This window comes from Myxocyprinus asiaticus, chromosome 44, assembly GCF_019703515.2.
Source record: "Myxocyprinus asiaticus isolate MX2 ecotype Aquarium Trade chromosome 44, UBuf_Myxa_2, whole genome shotgun sequence".
NCBI lineage: Eukaryota > Metazoa > Chordata > Actinopteri > Cypriniformes > Catostomidae > Myxocyprinus > Myxocyprinus asiaticus.
The window spans coordinates 2,406,869-2,433,223 of record NC_059387.1 but is presented as its reverse complement, the minus strand read 5'-3'; the positions used below and the strand labels follow the sequence as shown (position 1 = coordinate 2,433,223).

General features: G+C 37.6%; 2 protein-coding genes across 2 annotated transcripts in view; one reads left to right on the top strand and one right to left on the bottom strand.

Moving 5' to 3' along the window:
• Positions 1 to 9,568, top strand: part of ptprh (protein tyrosine phosphatase receptor type H) — a 55,263-nt gene extending 45,695 nt beyond the window's left edge. The window contains exon 18 of the mRNA XM_051686814.1: positions 7,257 to 9,568. Coding sequence (XP_051542774.1) covers positions 7,257 to 7,409 — 153 coding nt within the window. The 3' untranslated portion in view covers positions 7,410 to 9,568. The remainder of the gene's footprint in view (positions 1 to 7,256) is intronic.
• An 862-nt stretch (positions 9,569 to 10,430) lies between these two features.
• Positions 10,431 to 18,729, bottom strand: si:dkey-197c15.6 (putative nuclease HARBI1). The gene is made up of 2 exons (XM_051686857.1): positions 17,600 to 18,729; positions 10,431 to 12,999 (listed from the first exon to the last, which is right to left on the bottom strand). The coding sequence occupies exons 1-2, from the start codon at positions 18,366 to 18,368 to the stop codon at positions 12,608 to 12,610; spliced, it is 1,161 nt and encodes a 386-aa protein (XP_051542817.1). The 5' UTR covers positions 18,369 to 18,729; the 3' UTR covers positions 10,431 to 12,607.
• Positions 18,730 to 26,355: the final 7,626 nt, after the last annotated feature.

The following is a 26,355-nucleotide window of genomic DNA, read 5'->3' as shown; positions in this document are numbered from 1 at the left end:
AGCAACAGGAAGAGGTCCTCAGCAAAATAAACATTTTGCTCCGATTAGTAGCATTATCAAAGTTCCACCTGCATTGTTGTCAATGGATGGTAATCAGTTTTTATAAATCAATGAAATTAACTTAGTTTAACTTGACAATAAGGTCATTTTAAAACAACTGTTTCTTGCTTTAATGAATTAAAGCAGTATTCCAGCCAAGAGCTCAATTACTCATAAATACCTGGTTTAATCATCTTAAATGTTGAGTTATATCCTCCCTGGTTGAGTGCAATGAGTGGGTAAACATTCACTGGCAAACTACAATCCCATGAAGTATTGAGAATGATGTAATTGAATGAAATACGATGGAAAAAACTACAAACTTTTAATTTAAAGATGTTGATTAAAAGTATAGAAAATATATATATTTAAGTTTATTGCAAAATTGTCAGATTTGTACCATATGTATATGTAAATAGTTTAGTTAGAGTGTAGGGAGAGCGACTGTGCACTTTGTTCTCAAAATGTTTTTGATTGGTGGATCTTTCTCTTCAGGATCATTGGTAGTGTAGTTCTACACCAGATTGTTTATTTATTTATTTTTTAAATGAGGGCTTCAACAGAAGCAGATACCATTAATTAACAACTTCGGAGCTCAAGTTAGTGTTAATCTATTTATCTATGGAGAAGCCAGACAGTTGTGCTCCATAAGCATGAACTAATAACTAATATAACTAATACAAATAAGTAAGGGATAATGTACAGTCTAGAGCCCTATGGAATTTGTGTTTTCCGTTTTATTTGTTTCTGAATGCCATGTTTTAAAATGTAATAAAATGGTATCTTCAGAAACACTGTCTAATTAAATGAATTCATATAACTTTAATCAAATGAGAACAAAACAATTACTTTTCAACATTCCTAGTGCTTCTATACAGATTGTCACAACACTATCCAAAAACAACATTGGAGTTATGTTTTTTGTCAGTTACAGTGCTGCACAGCAGAGCATCACTGTATTCATGCAAGCATTGATGAAAATTGTATCCAGTACAACAGCACTCTTTCTTGTGAGATTATACTTAAATATAATGTAATTATTAATGAATGTTATTATTATTATTTATTAATACTACATTGAATATTACATTTAGCCATAGAGTAGTAATATATTTTTGTTGCATTTTCTTCAATTTCACGCATCTAGTTAAATGGAACTTTTTTGTTTTTGACAGAAAACTGAATAAAGCACTTTAAGTTTGTATATTTTTCTCACCTCCAGAAGAGCAGTTTTCTACATGGCTTAATGTGCAAACTAAACTGCAAAAGGCTGCAGTTTAATTAAATAAATAAATAGTCTGTACATGCTGGGTGCTTCACAGTGAATAAGCGCTCTGCTCTCTGTCATTTATTACATACACAGCACGCTTCATGCTCATGATGTGTGTTTCTGTATGAGTGGCCGGCTTCACACATTCACTTTGAAGCATGCAGCACATGCAGACTGTATTTATTTCAATTTCAGCCTTCTGTGGTTTAGCCATTACACTAGGACATACCACAATTTTGATTTGATTAATTGTGCAGTCCTACATTAATTTTATTTTTAATGTGTCAAATTCCATGACATTCCGCATTTTATAGTTAATTCCATTTTTATGACTGGATTCCGCAATTCTGTCCATGTTTTCCGCATTGCGGAAATAATAGGGCCTAACAGTCAGCTGGTCATCATTACTGCAAAACAAACCCTGACAGGGGAAGAAGAACCCCAACGTGGTTTTGTTTCACCCTGAAGGGTTTATTTTGTGATATAACTGTACATTGTCCTGTTTATTAAATGACTGCTTTCCAAATAAATAAATAATAAATGGACATGAAATACTGATTTGAGTTCAAATTATTTTATTAGCTTGCTTGCAGAGATCAGAGTGATACAAGCAAATAGTAGCAAATAACATTATATAATATATACAGTATATAATTGTATTATATAGCAAGTAGTACAGATTACCCGAAAATGCCCAGATGAAAAAAAAAAAATCAAATCAAATCAAATCACTTTATTGTCACACAGCCATATACACAAGTGCAATGGTGTGTGAAATTCTTGGGTGCAGTTCCGATCAACATAGCAGTCTGACAGTGATGAGACATATACCAATTTACAATAACATCAAGTTAACACAGCACAATTTAAACGTCTGATATACACATAATTACACACAACAATATACAAATACTAACATATACTGTACAGTATACAATACGCACTATATACAGGTGCATCTCAATAAATTAGAATGTCGAGGAAAAGTTCATTTATTTCAGTAATTCAACTCAAATTGTGAAACTCGTGTATTAAATAAATTCAATGCACACAGACTGAAGTAGTTTAAGTCTTTGGTTCTTTTAATTGTGATGATTTTGGCTCACATTTAACAAAAACCCACCAATTCACTATCTCAACAAATTAGAATACATCATAAGACCAATAAAAAAAACATTTTTAGTGAATTGTTGGCCTTCTGGAAAGTATGTTCATTTACTGTATATGTACTCAATACTTGGTAGGGGCTCCTTTTGCTTTAATTACTGCCTCAATTCGGCGTGGCATGGAGGTGATCAGTTTGTGGCACTGCTGAGGTGGTATGGAAGCCCAGGTTTCTTTGACAGTGGCCTTCAGCTCATCTGCATTTTTTGGTCTCTTGTTTCTCATTTTCCTCTTGACAATACCCCATAGATTCTCTATGGGGTTCAGGTCTGGTGAGTTTGCTGGCCAGTCAAGCACACCAACACCATGGTCATTTAACCAACTTTTGGTGCTTTTGGCAGTGTGGGCAGGTGCCAAATCCTGCTGGAAAATGAAATCAGCATCTTTAAAAAGCTGGTCAGCAGAAGGAAGCATGAAGTGCTCCAAAATTTCTTGGTAAATGGGTGCAGTGACTTTGGTTTTCAAAAAACACAATGGACCAACACCAGCAGATGACATTGCACCCCAAATCATCACAGACTGTGGAAACTTAACACTGGACTTCAAGCAACTTGGGCTATGAGCTTCTCCACCCTTCCTCCAGACTCTAGGACCTTGGTTTCCAAATGAAATACAAAACTTGCTCTCATCTGAAAAGAGGACTTTGGACCACTGGGCAACAGTCCAGTTCTTCTTCTCCTTAGCCCAGGTAAGACGCCTCTGACGTTGTCTGTGGTTCAGGAGTGGCTTAACAAGAGGAATACGACAACTGTAGCCAAATTCCTTGACATGTCTGTGTGTGGTGGCTCTTGATGCCTTGACCCCAGCCTCAGTCCATTCCTTGTGAAGTTCACCCAAATTCTTGAATCAATTTTGCTTGACAATCCTCATAAGGCTGCGGTTCTCTCGGTTGGTTGTGCATCTTTTTCTTCCACACTTTTTCCTTCCACTCAACTTTCTGTTAACATGCTTGGATACAGCACTCTGTGAACAGCCAGCTTCTTTGGCAATGAATGTTTGTGGCTTACCCTCCTTGTGAAGGGTGTCAATGATTGTCTTCTGGACAACTGTCAGATCAGCAGTCTTCCCCATGATTGTGTAGCCTAGTGAACCAAACTGAGAGACCATTTTGAAGGCTCAGGAAACCTTTGCAGGTGTTTTGAGTTGATTAGCTGATTGGCATGTCACCATATTCTAATTTTTTGAGATAGTGAATTGGTGGGTTTTTGTTAAATGTGAGCCAAAATCATCACAATTAAAAGAACCAAAGACTTAAACTACTTCAGTCTGTGTGCATTAAATTTATTTAATACACGAGTTTCACAATTTGAGCTGAATTACTGAAATAAATGAACTTTTCCACGACATTCTAATTTATTGAGATGCACCTGTAGATACACATTATTCAAAAAAATAAAAAATAAGAAAATAAATATATAAAAAAGTATATATAGTAGTATATATAGAATGTACAGTATTGTACTGTATTGACATTCAGGCTGTCGGTTGATAGTAAGTTGTTAAGAGAGAATATATATAATAATAATATAATTTATGACAGTCCGGTGTGAGATATAAGAGTAAGGGTAATAAAGTGCAATGCTGATGTATTTTGATCATGGGAGATCGAGAGTTCAAAAGTCTGATTGCTTGGGGGAAGAAGCTGTCATGGAGACGGCTGGTGCGGGTCCTGATGCTGCGATACTGCCTGCCTGATGGTAGCAGTGAGAACAGCCCATGGCTTGGGTGGCTGGTGATGGTCTCTGATGATCCTCCGAGCTTTTTTCACACACCGCCTTGTATATATTTCCTGGAGGGAGGGAAGCTCACCTCCGATGATGTGTCTGGCAGTTCGCACCACCCTTTGCAGTGCTTTGCGGTTGTGGGCGGTGCTATTGCCATACCAGGCGGAGATGCAGCCAGTCAGGATGCTCTCTACAGTGTAGAACCATGTGAGGATGTGGCGGTTCATTCCAAACTTCCTCAGCCGTCTCAGGAAGAGGCGCTGATGAGCCTTCTTCACAACGACTTCAGTGTGGATGGACCATGTGAGTTCCTCAGTGATGTGGACACCCAGGAACTTGAAGCTGCTGACTCTCTCCACTGGTGCTCCATTGATGGTGATGGGACTGTGTTCTCTGTCCTTTCTTCTGAAGTCCACCACAAGCTCCTTTGTCTTACTGACGTTGAGGGAGAGGATGTGTTCCTGACACCAGTGTGTCAGAGTGTGCACCTCCTCTCTGTAGGCTGCTTCATCATTATCAGTGATCAGACCTACCACCGTCGTGTCATCAGCAAACTTAATGATGGCATTGGAGCTATGTGTTGCCACACAGTCATGTGTGTACAGGGAATACAATAGTAGGCTGAGAACACAGCCCTGTGGGGCTCCAGTGTTGAGGGTTAGTGATGAGGAGATTTTGCTGCCTATTCTAACCACCTGGCGTCTGCTTGACAGGAAGTCCAGTATCCAGCTGCACAGCGAGCTGTTTAAGCCCAGAGCCCGGAGTTTCTCATCTAGCTTGGAGGGCACTATGGTGTTGAATGCTGAGCTGTAGTCTACAAACAGCATTCTCACATAAGTGTTCTTTTTTTCCAGGTGGGAGAGAGCAGTGTGTATTGTAGATGCAATGGCATCATCAGTGGAGCAGTTGTTGTGGTAAGCAAACTGCAATGGGTCAAGAGAGAGAGGCAGCACAGAGCAGATGTAATTTCTGATTAGTCTCTCAAAGCATTTGCTGATGATGGGGGTCAGAGCAACAGGACGCCAGTCATTTAAGCAAGTTATTTTTGATTGTTTTGGAACAGGCACAATGGTGGATGTTTTAAAGCATGTGGGGACTACAGACAAAGAGAGGGAAAGGTTGAAAATGTCTGTAAAAACACCAGCCAGCTGGTTCGCGCACACTCTGATGACGTGGCCCGGAATGCCGTCTGGACCCGCGGCTTTGCGGATATTCACCCGTTGGAAGGATCGGGTTACATCCGCTACAGAGACGGAGAGTGAACTAACCTCTGTAGCTTCGGCCGCGAGAGCTCTCTCCGCGAGGGCTGTGATATTTCCCTCAAAATGAGCATAAAAAGTATTTAGCTCATCCGGGAGAGAGGCAGCGGTGTTCATGGTGGAGTTTTTATTCCCTTTAAAGTCCGTGATGATGTTAATTCCCTGCCACATGCTTCTAGAGTTGGTGGTGTTAAACTGTCCTTCAATCTTGCTCCTGTACTGGTGTTTTGCTGTTTGGAGGGCACAACTGGCTTGTTTATGCTCCTCCGCGTTCCCGGAATTAAAAGCAGAGGTCCGCACATTAAGTCCCACGCGAACATCGTTATTTATCCATGGTTTATGGTTCGGATAGATCCGTATTGTTCTTGTCGGAACCACGTCCTCCACACACTTTTTGATGAAACACATCAGCGTAAAGCTCGATGTCGCCATCAGAGGCGGACCGGAACATCTCCCAGTCCGTGTGATCAAAACAGTCCTGTAGCGTAGAGTCTGATTGGTCCGACCTGCACTGGATCGTTCTGAGAGTGGGTGCTTCCTGTTTCAGTTTCTGCCTGTAAGCGGGCAGAAGCAGAATGGAAGAGTGATCTGATTTGCCAAATGGTGGGCGGGGGAGGGATTTGTAGCCATCCCAGAAGGGAGAGTAGCAATGGTCCAAAACCTGGTCCCCTCGTGTGTTGAAACTAATGTGCTGGTGGTATTTTGGTGCGACTGATTTTAAACTGGCTTTATTAAAGTCCCCGGTCACAATGAACGCGGCCTCAGGGTGCGCGGTTTCCTGCTCACTTATAATCCCATACAGTTCCTTGAGTGCCCGGTCTGTGTCGGCTTGTGGGGGAATGTACACAGCAGTGATAATGACCGCTGTGAATTCCCTCGGTAGCCAGAATGGTCGACACAGAAGCATGAGAAATTCCAGATCAGGAGAGCAGAAAGACTTGATAGAATGTACGCTCCTCTGATCACACCAGGATTTGTTGATCATAAAACATACACCACCACCTCTGCTTTTACCTGAGAGGTTTTTCGCACTGTCCGCTCGGTGCACGGAGAACACCGCGGGTTCAATGGCTGAGTCTGGAATCTCCGCAGACATCCAAGTTTCCGTAAGGCAGATAATGCAGCAGTCCCTCGTCTCTCGTTGGAAAGAGATCCGTGCTTTCAGCTCGCAGAGCTTGTTATCCAGAGACTGAACATTTGCCAGTAGAATACTGGGTAGCGGGGGTCGATTTGCGCGGCGTCTTACTCTGATGAGAACGCCGGCTCTGTTTCCCCTTTTCCTTTTGCGTTTCCGCGTCCGGACTGCCCAGACAAAGGGCTCCGCTTGCGTGTTTGTAAACAGCGGGTCAGCATTGAGGAATATGAAGTCCAGTTTACGGTGTGAAATTGCTGAACCAATGTCCAAAAGTGTTTGTCTGTCGTAGACAATAAGGCAGACAACATCCAAGACAAAAAACATAAGAATTGTGAACAAAACAAACAAAACACTACTATGTTGTGTCGGAGCTCGCAATGCAGCAGCCATACTCGGCGCCATATTGAGTCCAGGTATCGGTCTTACTCAGAGATTTGTGGTCATTATTCAGAAATATTTAACTGCTGAATGCTGCGGTTTACCACGTATTCTCATTTCATGTTTCAAGACACTTTAAAAACTCTTTGGTTCAGTTAAATGGATAGCATGTCTATTTTTATTACATATGGGCAATAAGATGTAAAGAATTTAAGGCTAGATACGTATGTATAGCCCTAGCAGACACCTTCACATGCCTCACTGTTTGTTGTCTCTGTTTCCCATAGTCTCAGTATGTGTTCCTGCACCAGTGCATCATGGACACCCTGCAGCCCAAGACAGAGTCTCTCTACGAAAACTCAGACATGATCTACACCAACGCAATGGCTTTGAAAGAATATGAAAAGGGAAATCGAAACTACAATGAAAACATATGCTAGATCATCACAATGAAATGTCATATTATTTATGTATGGTTATCAAAAACCTTTTCATAATGTAAAAGATGACATTTTTGTCAGTATAATGCAGTCACATTCAATGCCATTTATAGTCAACCTTTTAAAGACCCGTTGAAATGGCAAAAGCACAGTTTTCTGTCCTGTTTTGATGTCTTTCCTGTTTAATCAGGAAGTGAGGCGGGACATATTTGGAAGCCATTCCTTAATAGTAAAACATGATTTGCTACTTGCTAGTCAGTTCCAGGTGGTATCATGGAGTCAGAAATTGGCTGGTTAGCATGTTCCTGTTAGGTACCCTGCTGGTTGTTGCTGGAATTACACCCTATAATGGCAAAACACATGTTCTCCATTGACAGCCATCATGTTCTCTGATGAAATATTTTTTCCCCAAGAAACAGTCAATGACTGTTATTTTATTACATTATAGTACATCTTTTACCAGTTTCTGTTTTTGAAGGGCTCTTAAAAGTATGAAATGGACACTGAGATGAATGGGAATGCTAATGGATAGCTTTCTCCACATATTTTAGAAGCTCCTTGATTGGAATTAGGGCAAAGGGACAATCTCATTCTAGACAGTATTTGATTGGACAAAATCTTTGTAGTGCAAGATGAGTTGTCAATATTTTGTATCTGTAAATCATAAATGTGTATATTTATGAATCTTTTATTTAAACACTCCACAGCTATTAGATTGTGAGTTTGATTTACATGACTGAATAATATTGGCCATGATATTTTTTTAGCCTAAGCTATAAGCACTAAGAATTTATATTTAAACTAAATAAAACTACCAGTCTTTATTTATCTAAATTTCTGTGTATATTGTCTTGTTGTCTGAAATGTAATGTTTGCTTTATGTGAGACTAAGGTAAAAATAGCATAGTTTAAATGCCACTTATTTTGCACAGTGCTTGAAACAATGAGAAATTGCTTAGGGTGGAGTTTAATATGAAAAAGAAAATGTCAGTCTATTTAATATCAGATGAATCCTTTGTTTTAGATTAAAATAGACTTGGCCATCAATTAAAGTATTTGTTCCATATTATTTTCATTTGCAAGTGTTATGCATTTTCAGCTGCCTTTGACTTAAAGGGATAGTTCACCCAAAAATGAAAATCCTCTCATCGTTTACTCCCCCTCATGCCATGCTTGATGTGTATGACTTTCTTTCTTCTGCAGAACACAAATTATGATTTTTAGAATAACATTTCAGCTCTTTAGGTCCATACAATGCAAGTGAATGGGTGCCAAATTTTGACACTTCAAACAGCACATAAAGGCAGCATAAAAATAATCCAAACGACTCCAGTGTTTTAATCCATGTCTTCAGAAGTGATATGATAGATGTGGGTGAGAAACAGATCAATATTTAATTTTTTTTTTTTGCAAGAAATTCTTCTCCCTGCCCAGTTGGGGGCGATATGCATGAAGAATGTGAATCACCAAAAACAGGAGAAGAATGGGAAAGTTAAAGTGGAGACCGACTGAGCAGGGAGGAGAATTTACAGTAAAAAATGACTTAAATATTGATGTGTTTCTCACCCACACCTATCATATCGCTTCTGGAGACTTTGATTCAACCACTGGAGTCATATGGATTACTTTTATGCTGACTTGTGTGATTTTTGGAGCTTCAAAATTTTGGCACCCATTCACCTGCAATTGAAATTCTTCTAAAAATCTTAATTTGTGTTCTGCTGAAGACAGTCAGTGATGAGAGAATTTTCATTTTTGGGTAAACCATCCCTTTAATGTGATTTAACCAAGTAGGACATCCTTGTTGGTTCCGAAACAACACTACAATTCATAGGGGCAGTTCTATGGTCAATGAATATTCGGGGCTTAGCCCAGACCCCTGTGGATATGTATGGGGCCATGCTTTGATGAAATTTTGGAATACAGAACACTTTTTAATAAAAATTTAAATGTTTAATCTGTGAGGTGTCATATTTATAACAAATCTTTAAATATTACTGAAACTATAACTAAAAGGTCCCACTAACTTCAGTCTAAGCCTCAGGTATGCTCAAAGATCAGAAGTTATTTGCCTTTAACACACACACAAACACATGTTGGTGCAGCTAACCTTATGAGGACTCTTCATAAACAATTTTATACTGTACAAACTATAGATTCTATTCCCTAACCCTAACCCTCACAAAAAACGTTCTTAATTTCGGGCAAGGAGGAGGTGGGAACCGGCTGATCAGTCAAAATAATGCTTTAATGAAAACTTAAAACAAAAAGACACAAAACACACACATAAGGCAGCTGTGTGTGGCTCTCTCTCTCCCGAACTGCCGCATCCATCTCGGCCTTATCCCTCTCCTCGGCTGATTAGACCGATTTGGGGCCGGCCATGCACACTCACGGCCCGGCCCCTCCTTCCTCATCACACTGCATTTTTCAAAAAAGCATTGTTTAGTATGTTTTTTAAGCGATTTGAATTATGGGAACACTAGAAATGTCCTCATAAACCACATTTATAGCAGAATACCCTTGTAATTACCAGTTTGTAACCTAAAAAAAAAGTCCTCGTAAACCACACAAACCCGCGCACACACACACTATTTTGTCCCTTTTGGCTTTCCAGCACACATTGTGTAAATTTAAGTTTTACAGCCTATTATTGATTCATTGCGTGTTTTAAATTAGTTTAGAAGATAACGGGCTGTAAATAGTCTAAAATGTTGCTAGATCTGCCAACGTTTACAGGGCCCATGGCACTGTGTCTTAATAAAAGTGTTTTGCGCAAATGTCCTATTTCATGACTCAAAGTTAAACATCGCTTATTTCCTGACACGTCATGCGTACTGAAGCCGGGAGATCAAACCCTGGTTTGACCGTCCCTTATTACACTCTCCATACAGCTTGTTACACATTTATTAATCCTTCACATTTGCAGCTGTATATATTACTCTTTGTTTTGAGGGTTATACTATATATCTAAATATTTGGATGAAATCAAGTTTTCAATATCTCAACAAGACAAGGCATTTTAACCGTTCACTCAGTCACGAGTGCTCTTCTTGCAAGTAAGCACATTGGCATGAGTGCTGGAAAGCAGCCACCAACAAGACAGCTGATCAATGTTTTGATTCAATGCATTGTAGTTTGTTTCCCGAACCAATGATTCTTATGAGCCGATTCTTTTGAATCTACAGCATTGAAATTAAGCGTATCCATTGTTGTCTGATTCCTGAATGAATGACTCTTATGAGTCGGTCCTTTTAAGAGAATCAAAAACATACAACTTGACCAGTGAAGTGTGGTTCCTGAATGAATGACTCTTTAGTGTTGGCTCTTTATTAAATCATTACACTTATATATCTGTCAGAGCAATTACAATCCTTCTTTTCAAATAATTCTTCCTAAAAAGAACTAAAAGAATCATTAATGGAACCGTTAAGGGAATCAGAATCATTAAGTGGCATCAAAATTGTTCAGTTCCTTACAATTTTAATCCTAATGAGAACATGTTGTACTTGGGTAAATCATGTTGTGTGTTGTCTGTCCAGGTATTCACCAGTAATGTGATTTCTTGCACTGTATTGAAAGTCACTTTATACGAAAGCATCTGCTTACCACTTAATGGAAACTCTGAATTCATCTACTGGAAACACAGTACACATACTGCAGCTGCTTGAATTCTGAATTACAATATATTATGTTGATCAAAACTACACATCAAGGACTATGAAAAACACATGTACAACTTTCAACAAAGTACCAAGGTGTTACCATCCAAATGTTTTTTTTTTTTTTGCTTTTTTGTTTTGGAAATGGTTCAGTACTAATACCAGTTTGTTTGTTTTTTTGCCACGAACCATGTTAATACCATGATATTCTTACCTTGGAATACCTTGTAATAACCATGATATATGAATCTAGTAATCATTCAGTACCATGTTATAAGAGTAGTTGACATACTTTTGGGAAGTTAACATGTGGTCCTGCGGTTTGACATGCTATACTCCATCTGAAACATTTTTTATTTAACTGTAATATATCAATGTATAAATATTATAATATACTGTATACATACAGTGTAAATATACACAGTATGTAATATTCTGCAATGGTATTTTTTGCAGAATATTGTGCATGCAGCATTTACGACCTCATATTTGAGACTACATGGCACATCTTAATAATAATAATTAATAAAAAATTCTAAATAATTTAATCATATTTATCAATAATAAAAAATAAAAAATAACACTAATTCACTAGTCGCATCACAGGACCATATGAAATGAACAAGTGAAAACAAAATGTGTTTAAAAATTGGTGAAAAACCTAAAAGGAAATGGTGACCAGTCACTACACCTAAAACATACATTTTCCCTTCAGAAATTTTAAACTAAAATCGTGATGATTAAAAAAAGTCCATGGACATATCATCACTGTACCATGGTACCATTACAATACTTTTTTGTAAGAGTTATATAATAATGTGAGTTCAGGTCAAAGCCTTCCATAGATTACTAGATAAACATTTTGTTTTTATTTGCATCATTCGTTGACAAATGATAATGACTTTGTATTAACTTCTGATCAATTAGTGATTTCACTGAATAAAGCTTATGTAAATGAATAATAAACTGGCATCGGCATGCATTTGTATGTGTTCATTTCATTTGATGGAGTCCACTGTCCAAGCTGATATACTGTACATTCTGGTTTCTTGTTCCTTTCTATAAATATAACTACTTCAATGGAAACACTTCACAATAAGGTTTCATTTGTTAATACTGGTTAATGCATTGGTAATCATATCATGGACAAGTATCAAATTTTACAGCATTTATTGATTATTGAACCATCTTGATTAATGTTAATTTATAAATGTAATGCTGTTAATTCATGTTAGTTTACAATGCATTAACTAATGCGAACATACAACTTTTAATGTTACAAATGTATCAGTAAAGTAACATTAACCAAGATTAATAAATGGAGTAAAAGTATTATTTATTGTTAGTTCATGTTCACTACGGCGTTAAAGGAATAGTTTACCCAAAAAAGAAAATTCTTTAATGATTTTTGAGTGAACTATCCCTTTCACGAACATATTCAACCTTATTGTAAAATGTTTCCAATTCAACTGCGAAGACAGAACAAGTCAGTCCAATTATTTTGCATGTGTTATTCTCGGTCTCTCCATGCACATCTCAGTCGTCTTCTGCACTAGCAAAAAACATTCCTATCATCTCGTCTTTAGTTTCTTGCATGTAATTGTACGGCGGCTCTGCTGTGTAGATGACCTCTGACGGCGGGTGCATCGGCTCTACAGTGAAATCCCAGGGTAACTGCACGGAGAACTTCTTGGAGATGTTGTGCAGAACGCAGCAGGCAGTGATGGTGCAGGCCACCGACTCCAGAGTCTGAATGGAGCCAAAGTCACGCAGACACTGGAAACGACTCTTCAGACTGCCAAACACCTGCTGCATGCGGCCGTACACCTGCGTGTGCGCTTTGTTAAATCTCTGTGCGGCATTGGTTTTAAGGCGAGAGGTATCAACAGGGGTCAACACATGCCCACCACCAAACATACCTCTGCCACCTGTGTTCGTAGAGGAGAGAATGATGTAAATGACAGAATCAGAATGAACCTGAAAACAGGCATAGGAATTGTTGGGAATAGCATACCAACATAATACTCTTACTAACTCTGAAGTATGTACAGTTGAAGTCAGAAGTTTACATACAGTTAGGTTGAAGTTATTAAAACTCATTTTTTAACCACTCCACAGATTTCATATTAGCAAACTATAGTTTTGGCAAGTTGTTTAGGACATCTACTTTGTACATGACATGAGTAATTTTTCCAACAATTGTTTACAGACAGATTGTTTCACTTTTAATTGACTACATCACAATTCCAGTGGGTCAGAAGTTTACATACACTAAGTTACCTGTGCCTTTAAGCAGCTTGGAAAATTCCAGAAAATTATGTCAAGCCTTTAGGCAATTAGCCAATTAGCTTCTGATAGGCTAATTGGCTAATTGGAGTTAATTGGAGGTGTACCTGTGGATGTATTTTAAGGCCTACCTTCAAACGCAGTGCCTCTTTGGTTGACATCATGGGAAAATCATAAGAAATCAGCCAAAACCTCAAAATAAATTGTGGACCTCCACAAGTCTGGTTCATCCTTGGGAGCAATTTCCAAATGCCTGATGGTACCACGTTCATTTGTACAAACAATAGTATGCAAGTGTAAAAACCACTACACAGCCATCATACCGCTGAGGAAGGAGACTCATTCTGTCACCTAGAAACGTAGTTTGGTGCGAAAAGTGCAAATCAATCCCAGAACAACAGCAAAGGACCTTGTGAAGATGCTGGAGGAAACAGGTAGAAAAGTATCTATATCCACAGTAAAACGAGTTCTATATCGACATATCCCGAGAGGCTGCTCAGCAAGGAAGAATTCACTGCTCCAAAACTGCCATAAAAAGCCAGACTACTGTTTGCAAGTGCACAAGGGGACAAAGATCTTAACTTTTGGAGAAATATCCTCTGGTCTGATGAAACAAAAACTGAACTGCTTGGCCATAATGACCATTGTTATGTTTGGAGGAAAAAGGGTGAGGCTTGCAAGCCGAAGAACACCATCCCAACCATGAAGCATGGGGGTGGCAGCAACATGTTGTGGGGGTGCTTTGCTGCAGGGGGAACTGGTGCACTTCACAAAATAGATAGCATCATGAGGAAGGAAAATTATGTGGATATATTGAAGCAACATCTCAAGATATCAGCTATGAATTAAAGCTCTGTTGCAAATGGGTCTTCCAAATGAACAATGACCCTAAGCATACCTCCAAAGTTGTGGCAAAATGGCTTAAGGGCAACAAAGTCAAGGTATTGGAGTGGCCATCACAAAGCCCTGACCTCAATCCAATAGAAAATTTGTGGGCAGAACTGAAAAAGCATGTGCGAAAAAGTTGGCCTTCAAACCTGACTCAGGCTACCTCTACATTGATCTGGATACATTTGAAAACGGTGTTTTCAAGTGTTTTCCACATATTTCGACATGCATCATTTTCGTTAGGCGTTTATTTAATTTCCGCCTCTTTGAAACGTCGCAGCAATGTACGGTCTGAAACGCAACTGTCCTCACGTTCCGCAGCTGAACAACAACTGTGAGTAAACATCCCGTCTCCTTTGAAGAAATGTAAGCTGAAGTATGTACAAACTGACATTCATCTTTAACAACGGAATCAAACTGGAGAGTAGCCAAAGCAACCGCGAAACAACGTCATCCACCATCTTGTTTTGGAATGAATAGGTCACATGACAGCGTCACATGACTAAAAATGTGTCATTGTTTTCGAAATCATCCGTTTTCACAGTCCACACTACAACATGAAAACGGCATTTTCAAATTTATCCATTTTAGAGTGAGTTTTCATAAAGTTCTCAGTGTGGACGGAAGGCTAAAACGGAGAGAAAAAGATGCGTTTTCAAACGAAAACGCATTAGTGTGGACAAGGCCTCAGTTACACCAGTTCTGTCTGGAGAAATGGGCCAAAATTCCAGCAACTTAATGTGAGAAGCTTGTGGAAGTCTACACGAAAATTTTGACCCAAGTTAAACTATTTAAAAGGCAATGGTACCAAATACTAACAAAGTGAATGTAAACTTCTGACCCACTGGGACATTTCACATTCTTAAAATAAAGTAGTGATCCTAACTGACCTAAGACAGGGAATGTTTTCTACGATTAAATGTCAGGAATTGTGAAAACTGAGTTTAAATGTATTTGGCTCAGGTGTATATAAACCTCTGACTTCAGCTGTATACTGTGCACAGTCTGCATCTATTTCCAAATGCAGGAAATACCAAATCCCCAAATGGGGGCCAAGACTCTTAAAATCTGAGGGACCACAGGCAAAGAGAAACTCAGCATCCATTGATCAAGGATTTTCCCCATGAAGGTATGTTTCCTGAGCCTCGTAAAGTTTGGTGAACTGCATTGAGGAGCAACATTTTATATTTTCCCGCAATGTTGATGGTTGAAATATGGAATAATAATGTCTTGGATTGGAATCTGGAATAATAATGCTTTAGATTTTTTTCTCTCCATGCATCTCTCTCATCATGTCACCCCGTGCAGTGTAGACTCTGTTTAACATGCATGCACTCCATGTATGTACAGAGGGGGTGGCTTTTGTGCGACTTGAGCCCTTGCCCTTTTGCTGAGGTGCCACTCTGATGGAGCAGCGGTGTAGTGCACCCTGGAACACCCTGCTTAGGAGCAGGGTGTTCCAGGGTGTGCAAATGGCACCCAAAATGAAAGCTTGCAACCCAAATGATTATTTGTTTGTTTTTTTTACCCTTAATAGTAGTATGTAGGGGCATAAAAATGCATCAATATTATGCTGAAACTTTGATGCATCGATTACGCAATTTAACAATCAATTATAATGACTACAATAATACCCAATGTGTTACAGAGGCCCTCTCAGATGACACGCACTCTTGCAACAGACACGGAGCGCTTGACTGAGGAAAAAAACATGCACTTTAAATTTTAAGAAAAAGTTTCCTTCTGATTTCTGCCTCATTGTTCATAATTGTGCTTGTCTATATAAGCAAAATAAGTTAATTTGTTGTTCTTTTCTCCCCCAGTTTATATATTATGCATATTGTGTACATTTGGTGAGTAGGCTACACTCACAATCATTATTTGTCCTTAACGTGTACGTTTTTTATTCTGTAAGCCTGCTTGGTTTAAAGACCAGACTTACTTGCCTGTATAGATGACAGATTTTATTTACATTTCAATTATTTGTTCAGTAAATGTTCCTGTGATGATATGCAAATCTATTACATATAATAAGCAGTCTACTTACCATCTGTTTGTGTTAATTTGCATTGTCAGACATGATATTATCTTTTATTCATGCTGGATCACCCAAAAAAAAAAAAAAAAAAAAAAAAAAAAAAAACTACTTTCTTCACCAGAACGTATTTGAAGAAAAATAGAAAAATATCTCAGCTCAGCAGGTCCTTAAAATGCAAGTGAATGGAGATTTCTCTTTTGAAGCTCCAAAAATCAAAGACAGTCAGCATAAACATCATCCATTCGACACCAGCAGTTAAATGAATGTTTTCTAAAGTGACACGATCACTTTTGGTGCAAAAAAAATAAAAAATAAAACATCTATATGCAAGTACTTTTTAACTATAATCCAACGCTTCATGAGAGGGTGGAGTTCAAGCGGTCTCTCATGTGACATATTCGCGTTGCCATGGATACCGACACACTCACATTCTCCACTCGGTTGAGACATCCAGGATAAACATACAAATGCTCCATTGTGAGTAAAGAAACAGATAAATACAGATATAAACCAAATATTGATCTTTTTTTGCACCAAAAGTGATTGTGTTGCTTTAGAAAACATTAATTTAACAGCTGGTGTCGTATCGATGAAGTTTATGCTGACTGTCTGTGATTTTTGGAGCTTTAAATGAGAAATCTCCATTCACTTGCATTTTAAGGACCTACTGGGCCAAGATATTTTTCTCATTCTCTTCAAATGTGTTCTGGTGAAGAAAGAAAGTCAAACACACCTGGGATATCATGAGGGAGAGTAAATGAGAGAATTTTCATTTTTGGGTGAACTATACCTTTAATGTAACCACAGTTAATTGTATTTATTTATTTATTTATTTATTTGTTATTTATGAACCAAACCTCCATGTACTCCATAAATACAAAAAATGTTGGGTAAAAAGATTTTGAATCTTCTAAAAGTAGTGAATTGTTCTGTTTAACACAATGCATTATTGATTATCCACAATTTAGTTTTTGAACCAGTGAATGTGACCTAAACCCATGTTTTTTGTTTTGTTTTTGTTTTTCCTGTTTAGTGCAAATTATCCCACGATTTCTATTTTCATCTCTGGCATATATTGGAAAATACTTTTGAATACAAAATAATTTTATAGAATTTTATGACTAATTACTTAGCCTAATATTTGTCCTACATACTCCATTGATAAAACTGTTATTACTTTGTTTAACACAAGGCTAAAAAAAAAAAAAAATACAAAAAAAAAAAAATCCAATAAAAAAAACAAATTGCAGCCACCCAGTCCGACGGAGACCGTGCAAAAGTTGCTCAAGTTCTCAAATATCCCAAAGTGTTCTTACCTAAAACCCACGTATGGCCGTGTCGAAATGTGCTAAATTGTTTGCCGATGTCCGAGCTCGCCCAAACACTGTCTTCAGGAGTTCCTCCCGGCCAGCACTGCTCGACACTCAACAGATTCCCGTCAACATCGAAGATCACCTGCATCATGACCGAGTGATAGCCCAGCGTGTTCACATACATGTACTCCTCGCCAGGCGGAGGGGTCACCTTCACGTGCAGGTAGCCCAACACGCCCACCACGTGCGGGATGCCGCTGATGTTTTTGAAGGCCTGCGCGGCTCCCATGCGGTCATTATAACTGTACGGGAAGGTGATGAAGTCAGGGCTCATGTTCGATAGGAGTTTGGTGAGGCTCTTCACCGCCTCGCCGGCGGATGTTTGATCGATCCCCAGCCGATCGGTCACTTTACAGGGCAGAGATCCGTGCGCGTAAAAGGAAAGTGTGGCGAGAATCTTGGCTTCTGACGAGCTCAGATTGTGGGATGCTGCAAACACGTCTTTCTTTAAACGGGCCTGGATGTAATCGATGATGAAGCGCAGACACTGCCGGTTGAGATGAAAACACTGGGACAGAAAGCGGTCGTCAAGGCGGTCCAGGAGTGTGTGTGTGTCAGAGGCGGGGATGGGCTCACTGAAACCGGTGCTGATGCTGCTTTGGACGGGATGCTTGTCTTGTGTTGAGCTGCTGTTGCTGGATGTTGTTGTGTCGTTACACGCACTGAATAAATCGTCTTGCACGGCAAACCACAGAGCTCCTGCCAAAGACATGATCAGCAGCAGATTTCAACTCTCCCTCTGTATTCAACCGAAAGCGATATATTTATTTGTAACTGTCTGTTGCTCAAGTAAACAGATGCACGACTGCTAACTACGAGCGAACTGTGCGATGAACTACCCGTCTAAATGAACTGAATCATACTGGATCTAGATAATCCACGCAGCTCTGTTGCATTATGTCAGTATGTGCATCTGACTGCCGACCGGTGTAATTTAAAAACACAAAGATTTACCGCAAAAACACGTGAATATAAGCAACGACCGCTTCGAGGAAACAGTGTGCTTGAACTTCCGGATGACGAGATGATTTTTGTTGTCTTTCATAATAAAAGTCCCACCAGCAAAACAGTATAAAAGTGGTGCGTGAACCAGGGGTATTTTAACAATGAAGGGAAAGTATTTGGCTATAGTTTAGGCCTCAATTTCTCAATTAATGTTGTTGTTTAAAATAAATGTGGTTTAAAATAATGCTGTTTTAAAATAATTTTAGAAGAAGTATACTCGGGTTGGGGAGTAACGGAATACATTTAACGGGAATATGTATATAAAATACAAAATATAAGTAACTGTATTCCACTCCAGTTACAATTTAAATCATTGGTAATTAGAATACAGTTACATTCAAAAAGTATTCTGATTACTGAAGAGATTACTTTGCATTTTATTGTCATTTGTTTCATTTAATATTTAGTCCTTTCAGATGAAAAACATTTATACATATAAATGATGCGATCCAAAGTGCATTTGAACAGCGGTGAAACACTTTCTTATGATGTGTTACATTCATACGAACAGACAGAGAAGTAAGTTTGAAGTAAGTTTGGAGCAGAAGAAATAGAAATAAACCTTGTGTAAATTGTCAGCTTTACGCTAAGCTAAAATGCTATTTCAAGCCATTTTACATGCACATGTTACCAGGCACGATCATATTTTTTTATCAGGAAAATTCACATTAGATCATAATTTCTTTTTTCTAGTAAGACCTTTGATATTAGGGCAAAAATCATATTCTTGATAATCATTTTTGTATTGTTTTTCTGTAAAAATATCTAAAAATCCTTAAAACAAGATCAATTTGATTGATCTTGTTTTAGAAACAACACTGTATAAGATATTTAGGTTTTTCAGAGAATGTATTTTTAACATGTGTATTTTGTCTTACTGTACTGGCAGAGTTTTTATAGTCAAAACAAGTGAAAAAATCTACCAGTGCTGAAGAAGTAATCCAAAGTATTTAGAATACGTTACTGACCTTGAGTAATCTAATGGAATACATTACAAATTACATTTTACAGCATGTATTCTGTAACCTGTAGTGGAATACATTTCAAAAGTAACCCTCCCAACCCTGAGTATACTGCTGAGACATGTCATGTCAACCAGCTGAACATACAGTTCAAATATAGCTGACTTTAACCACGAATATTATGCCACAATGTGTTAATATATTATAGACAATTTTCTTTTCTTTTTCATTTTCTATACTTTCTTTCTGTGTTTCCAGCATCTCGTTGGCTAGTAGCAAATATGCCCATTTGGATAAAATTATATAAAAACTATGAAAATAAAAACTATATTTAATATTTGTTCAATGAACAAGTAAATGTAAAACAATTTGGAAAAACAGAGTACGGTCCGAGAGATGAGATGGAGCGTGTGTGATCACCTGTTGCCATCTCATGATCTTAAAAATCTTTTGATCTGAAGGCATATGCTTAAATGTTTGAAATTAGTTTTGTAGACAAAAATATAATTGTGCCAACATATTAATTTTATAAAATAAAATAAAAAGTTTTTGAAATTGATGACTTGGATCAAATAATAAAGAAAAGCAGCCAATAAGTGCCCAACATAGATGGGAACTCCTTCAATACTGTTTAAAAAGCATCCCAGGGTAATACCTCAAGAAGTTGGTTGAGAAAATGTCAAGAGTACATGTCTGCAAATTCTAGGCAAAGGGTGACTACTTTGAAGATGCTAAAATATAAAATAGTTTTGATTTATTTTGGATTTTGTTTAGTCACAACATAATTCCCATATTTCCATTTCTATTATTCCATAGTTTTGATGACTTTACTATTATTCTAAAATGTGGGGAAAAATAAAATAATAATAATAATTATATATATGATATTATTATCATACATTATATAATAATATAATGATATATTATATAATATTATTATAATATAATATACTGTATATAAGACTTAAAGTTGTGTCCTCAAGTTATGTCTCAACCCTGTTATAACTTTCATGATTAAAATAATGTAAGAGAATAATAATAATAAAAAATAATAACTTTGTCATGATGACATCATCATCCTCTCAGGATGTAAACTCTACAAGTTCAAGTCTCTCCTCTATGTTACACTTTATCTTATGTTTTATTAGGTTTGTCAGTATGGGACACTATTCATTTGTAATCCCTGTTACCATTAGATTGTACAGAAAACAACTGATTATTAAAAGTGGATATTAAAAGAAATATCAGCATTAAATACTTTTTAATAAACACCTTGTAGTGTCATGACCTTGAGCAGAACTTTTATAACAACATGGTAAATTTAAATAATAGTAATGGTAAAAATAAAATAAAAAAATGGTACATTTAGCTTGAGATGGCACAGTGCAACTGATTAACATTTAAAGGCAATCTTAATATGACAGAATGATTAATATATATATATATATATATATATATATATATATATATATATATATATATATATATATATATATAATACTTTAAAAATCGAAAAGGAAAAGACACCAGTTTCTTATGGCAAGACTTCATATATTTTGCACATATTTTACAATGCTAAATAAATATATATGATCGAAAATTTTTATGGGTCCTCTGTGGTTTGCACATTAAATTATTTTGAAATTGGAAAACTATTTTTTTAAAGGTGCTATATGTAATATTTTTCTGTACTAAATCATAAAATGACCATAATATGTCATTGGAGAATTAGGAAACATGCTAAGTTGAAATACTGGCTTCTCCGATAACAATGCTACAGCCAGTGTATTCTACATTGAAGTTTCCATTCCGGGCCAGAATTTCTGTTTATGTTTTGGCCTGTGTGATCCCGCCCACTGCTCACTCACCAATAGTATTTGGACACCGCCGGGTTGCCAGATTTGAACAAGATTTGAAGGCAGCAAACGAACTGGATCAGAGATACCAGATTCCACCCGACTTAAAAAGCCTCGCCATCCGTCTAAAAACCACCGTGACCAAAGGCGTAGTAAAACACGGATAAATACTGGAGATGCCTTTGGAAGATGGAGACAGCTTAAAGTCCAGAAATCCTTTCAAACGGATGCTGAGTTGGCTAATTTGCGTGTCAACATTCAGGCAACCCGCATGAGCTTCAGTCAAATATTGAAGGGGCAGACAACTCTCCAATATTTTTATTTGGACTGCAGTACCCATTTCAAACGCTTGTCAATCTTACATAAAGCACCTTTAAATTGAGCATGTTTATGCTATCACTTTAAGAAGCATAATTTGGTTTCTACCTTGTGTTGAAAGCATTAAAGGCACCAGGTGTGTCTATCGTGCGGTTTCTGTGGCTTTGAGTCTGTACAGACTTTCCTAAATCACAGTGATCAAGTTTTGGCACAGTGTATTTTCTATTTGAACATTTAGGCTACTGTTTTTTTTTATGCTGCATAATTTCTTGTAAGGGCTGTGTGGAATTCAATGGGCTTTTATGGAGGACTTTGAATTTAGCATGCAAAAAGATTTCGTTATTTCTCGCTTCGCCTAACATTCACAACCGAACATGCACAGTGAAGTTTAACACATTATACCTCTATGAACTGCTGTTTTGAAAGGCACATAAAACGTTTGTCCTAAATTATGGCTTTAACTTTGGGGAGGAAATCAGTTTTTACTGGCTTCAGAAGGACAGTTCAGAGTCCATACAAAGACAAGCGCGTTACAGCAGCTCGTCGAAAGAAGAAAATCTGGTGCAGATGAAGTTATAAGATAGAATGCGCTGCTGCAGTCGGCAGGGGGCAGTAAAACCAAAACTTAAAAAGTTCACAAGACTTGAGAATGGAGATGGTCAGAATGGTAAACGATGTACTGCACAGTTATTAAAATACTTTGAGTACACATTATGCAGCGATAAACGTTTCAAACAGCAGTATGAAAAAAAAAAAGACTTTTCACCCACTGCTGCACTTGTGTATATGGTTGAGTGACAATAAAGGTTTTTGATTTGATCTGAAAAAATGAATCACTTTGCATTTTAAGTTGCATTTTAATCAATTTGTGGCAGTCCAATCAAATAACAAGTCAAGAAGGACATATCATGCTGTATGACAATGGAATAAAATGTAGACTAATAGGTCATCATCGGGGTATTCCAGGCATATGCTTAAAGCCGAAATAGTACGAAAAGTATGTAGTATGCTTTTTCAAACAGAGCCATTGTCTATACAGGAAGTGACCTCAGAATGTCCATCACGGACCAATCAGCTGTGAGCTAAAGGGTAGACTACAGTAACATGGGTGAATAGGGCTGTGTTCCACTTCACTTTAAACATCCACTTGCTAACTCCCCTAAGCACTTCCCCTCGGGAAAATCCCGCCACCATTTTGGAAGTCCGTTCCACTTCGTTAAGTGGGCGAGGGAAGTTTCTATTGACAGACCCTCAGCCTCTTCGATTTTGACCGAGGGAGCGAGCCTACTCTGATGTACGCTCCAAATCACACAATGCAACTCGATTGTGACGTGACAGCAGATTGCACTTCATCAACCCCACACCCACACAACTCTAATGATGATGGAAGTGAAGTTAGGTCAGTTAAGCAGTTTAGAAAAGTTATATTGAGATTTAACTGCATAATACTTGTAGCTCCCTTAAACTGTTTATCACACAGTTATAGCCTGTGTGCTCGTTTTTATGTTAACATTTTCGTTTGTGTAAATCTTGATTAATCCTTTCTAACAATTCATTCTAAAATAAATAAATAAATAAATAAACATTTGAGATTTATACATAAGCCTCTGAAATCAATCTCTGAAAACCTTGTTTTCTCAGGTGCAAAAATCACTAAATAATTCCACAAATTGACATCAGCCTTCAACATGCTCCAAGTGATCAAGGGTTAAAGGTGTTCCTGTTAAACCCATTGCACGCCTTCCACCAGTAGTGGACACTCACACAACGTAAGCAGTGACGTGCATCCAAGTCCATGAGACGGAGTGAAGTTTGTGAGGGGAGGGGATACAAATTTGAAATGGAACGCAGCCTAGACCTTTCTCACACTCCGGGTTTTGGAACGCGGGAGTAAATGTTTGCAGGGTAAACTTCGACAGCAGTGAATGGGAGATCACAGCAAATATAATTTTCACTTACCCATTTGCTCCAAGACCAAAAAATAAAAATAAAAAATACACTATTAAGTTTGAATGACTTTCCAGAAGAGCAAAAAAATAGAGAGTGGTGGATTAAGAGACTCAGATGGGAGAAGATGCCAAATTTACTGTCACTCTCTCAGCAGCTGTAACCGAAACCCTCTCGCAACTGTGTTAAAACGAATTCCAGGGTAATATAACACAAAGCATAATATTATAAATTTACACTCAATATTTAATTTTTTTATGTTTTATTTGCGAGATTTAAGCTGCTAAATAAGGCGGAAACGCGTCATCACAGTCTGTGGACTTTATTTTCCACTGAAATCCTTTGTTATATGAGAATGACTTCATTTGGGTTGGTTTTGAATAGTAAAACAATTTTACTGGCAATATTAGTATCGCTATATTTGTATCCATTATAGAAAGAAAAAAAGATTTATATTAGTAGGTTAGAGTTGACTTTGATGCTACCGTCAAAAGTTATTGAAATACGTAATGAATAAAATAGACATCTCACAGATGACATTTGTAATTTAAAGGATTTGAGACGGACGGTGAAAATAAAGTGTCGATAGTAGCAACGTGTCAGACGTGGGAACCGGGCTTGAAAACGCACTGCATTTGGGTGCAAGAAGTGTGTCATTCACATCCAGACCAAGTGCAAGGTTATTTTCATTTTATTTATTGATTTATTTTTATTTTTGATATATGCAGATTTGTTAATAAAATGGTCATTATGTATAAGAACATTTGCGGGTTTATGAAGCAGTTCTGTCTGGTCTTCTCCGATACAGAAGGTTCCCACATATATTATTATTATTTATTTGGATACTTAAAGGGTTGCAACACCCCCCTGCACTGAAAAAAATGGAAAGCAGCTCTATTGAAAATACTAAACCAGTACACTTAAAATCAACCTAACACATTTATGTTTGAGATGAGAACATAATCATATTGCGTAAAGTCCAAGTAAAATTCAACACAGTCATAAAAAAGTGATATTACATTGATATGAAATGATCAAATGGATTCAGACTTCTAACAGGTAGTGTTCACTCAACATGATTTTTACTGCTTTCTCAATTTACTTAATTAGATTGAGTTAATTCAACACAATTCTTTAGCATTTGGTCTCAACTTAATGTCATTGTGTACAATCCAACTATGTTTACTTAATCCAATTGTGTTGGGACTATGTGAAAAAGATTTGTTGCATCAAAGTATTTCTGAAACGGGACAGGGGATTTACATTTCCCAGCATGCTTTGCATGAGACTGGATTGGGAGAGTAAACTTTGAAATTAAGTGTTATTTTAATGTATTCCTACACAAAATGAAATAAGTAGCAGACTTGTTAGTGTTTAATGTTCTGTTATGTTGGGATTTAGAGAAGTTTCTCTTATGGTTACCATTGTGGAGAAGAGTGAAGCTAATGGTTAGGTCGAGGATGGGTGTTATACAACATTGTACTTTGCTGAACAATATGTGAATATTTCTTTTGTCATTAAGCAAAGACTGAAGCGCCATTAGCATACAGATTGATTGAGGATCAGTAGACTCTCAACAGCACCATATTTGTTCATACTGAACACAAAGATATCTATAATATGCTAATGTATAATGTTGCTAGCTAGCAGCATATTGTTAAACTGAGTTTGGACAGATCTAATGTAAGTGAGATTAATTTAATTCCTTTGGGTTTGTGCAACACAAAATATTTTCATTTAATATAAAGGATACTAATTTTCATTATGTGGAACTGATGTCCATAATTGAATTACATAAAACCAAAACAAATTTTTCAGCACAGTTGAGCTCTCACCACATTTGTTTATTTTATTTTATTTTATTTTTTTATTTTGGATTTTCTCCCCTTTTTCTCCCAATGTGCTTTTTAAGTCCTCGTGGTCGCGTAGTGGTTCGCCTCAGTCCGGGTGGCGGACGAATCCCAGCTGAGATCGTCAACCCGCGCATCCTGCACACATGGCTTGTTGAGCGTGTTGCCACGGAGACATAGCGCATGTGGAACGTCATCCACGCTCAACTCTATGGCAAGCCAAAAGGCTAATAATACGCTGTAGACTAATCGCGTTTTCATCCAAAACGCCGTATTTAACGGCGTTTTAAACGACTTTGGCGTCGTAAAATACGGCGTAGTGATTGCAAACGGCGTGAAAAACATTTAAAACACTGTATTTCACGCTGTTTTCCTGTGTGTGAAAAGCTCCGCTTTAAACGCCGTTTGGATTGCCACACAACGCCGTTTAAAACTTGATTGCACAAATACGCGTTATTTGCGGCGTTTTCCTTATAATATAATGAGTCCCGCCCGCTGATTTCCACAGCCAGTAAGTTTGAACTGTTCTCACCCAATCAACAATGAACTGAGTCAGACCAGACAAGTTCATCGCTGCCAAACAAACGTGCCTGTGTGAAGTAACTTTGATATAGCCTATTCACTTCTACTAACATGAAAAATATTGTTAGTCTGCTTTCCAAATGAAATGCTTGCACCTCTTTGTCAGGGACGATTCTAGGATTTCAGTCTTAGGAAGTTCAGCTCCCAATGAGGGTATATGATGAAAATATTTAATATCC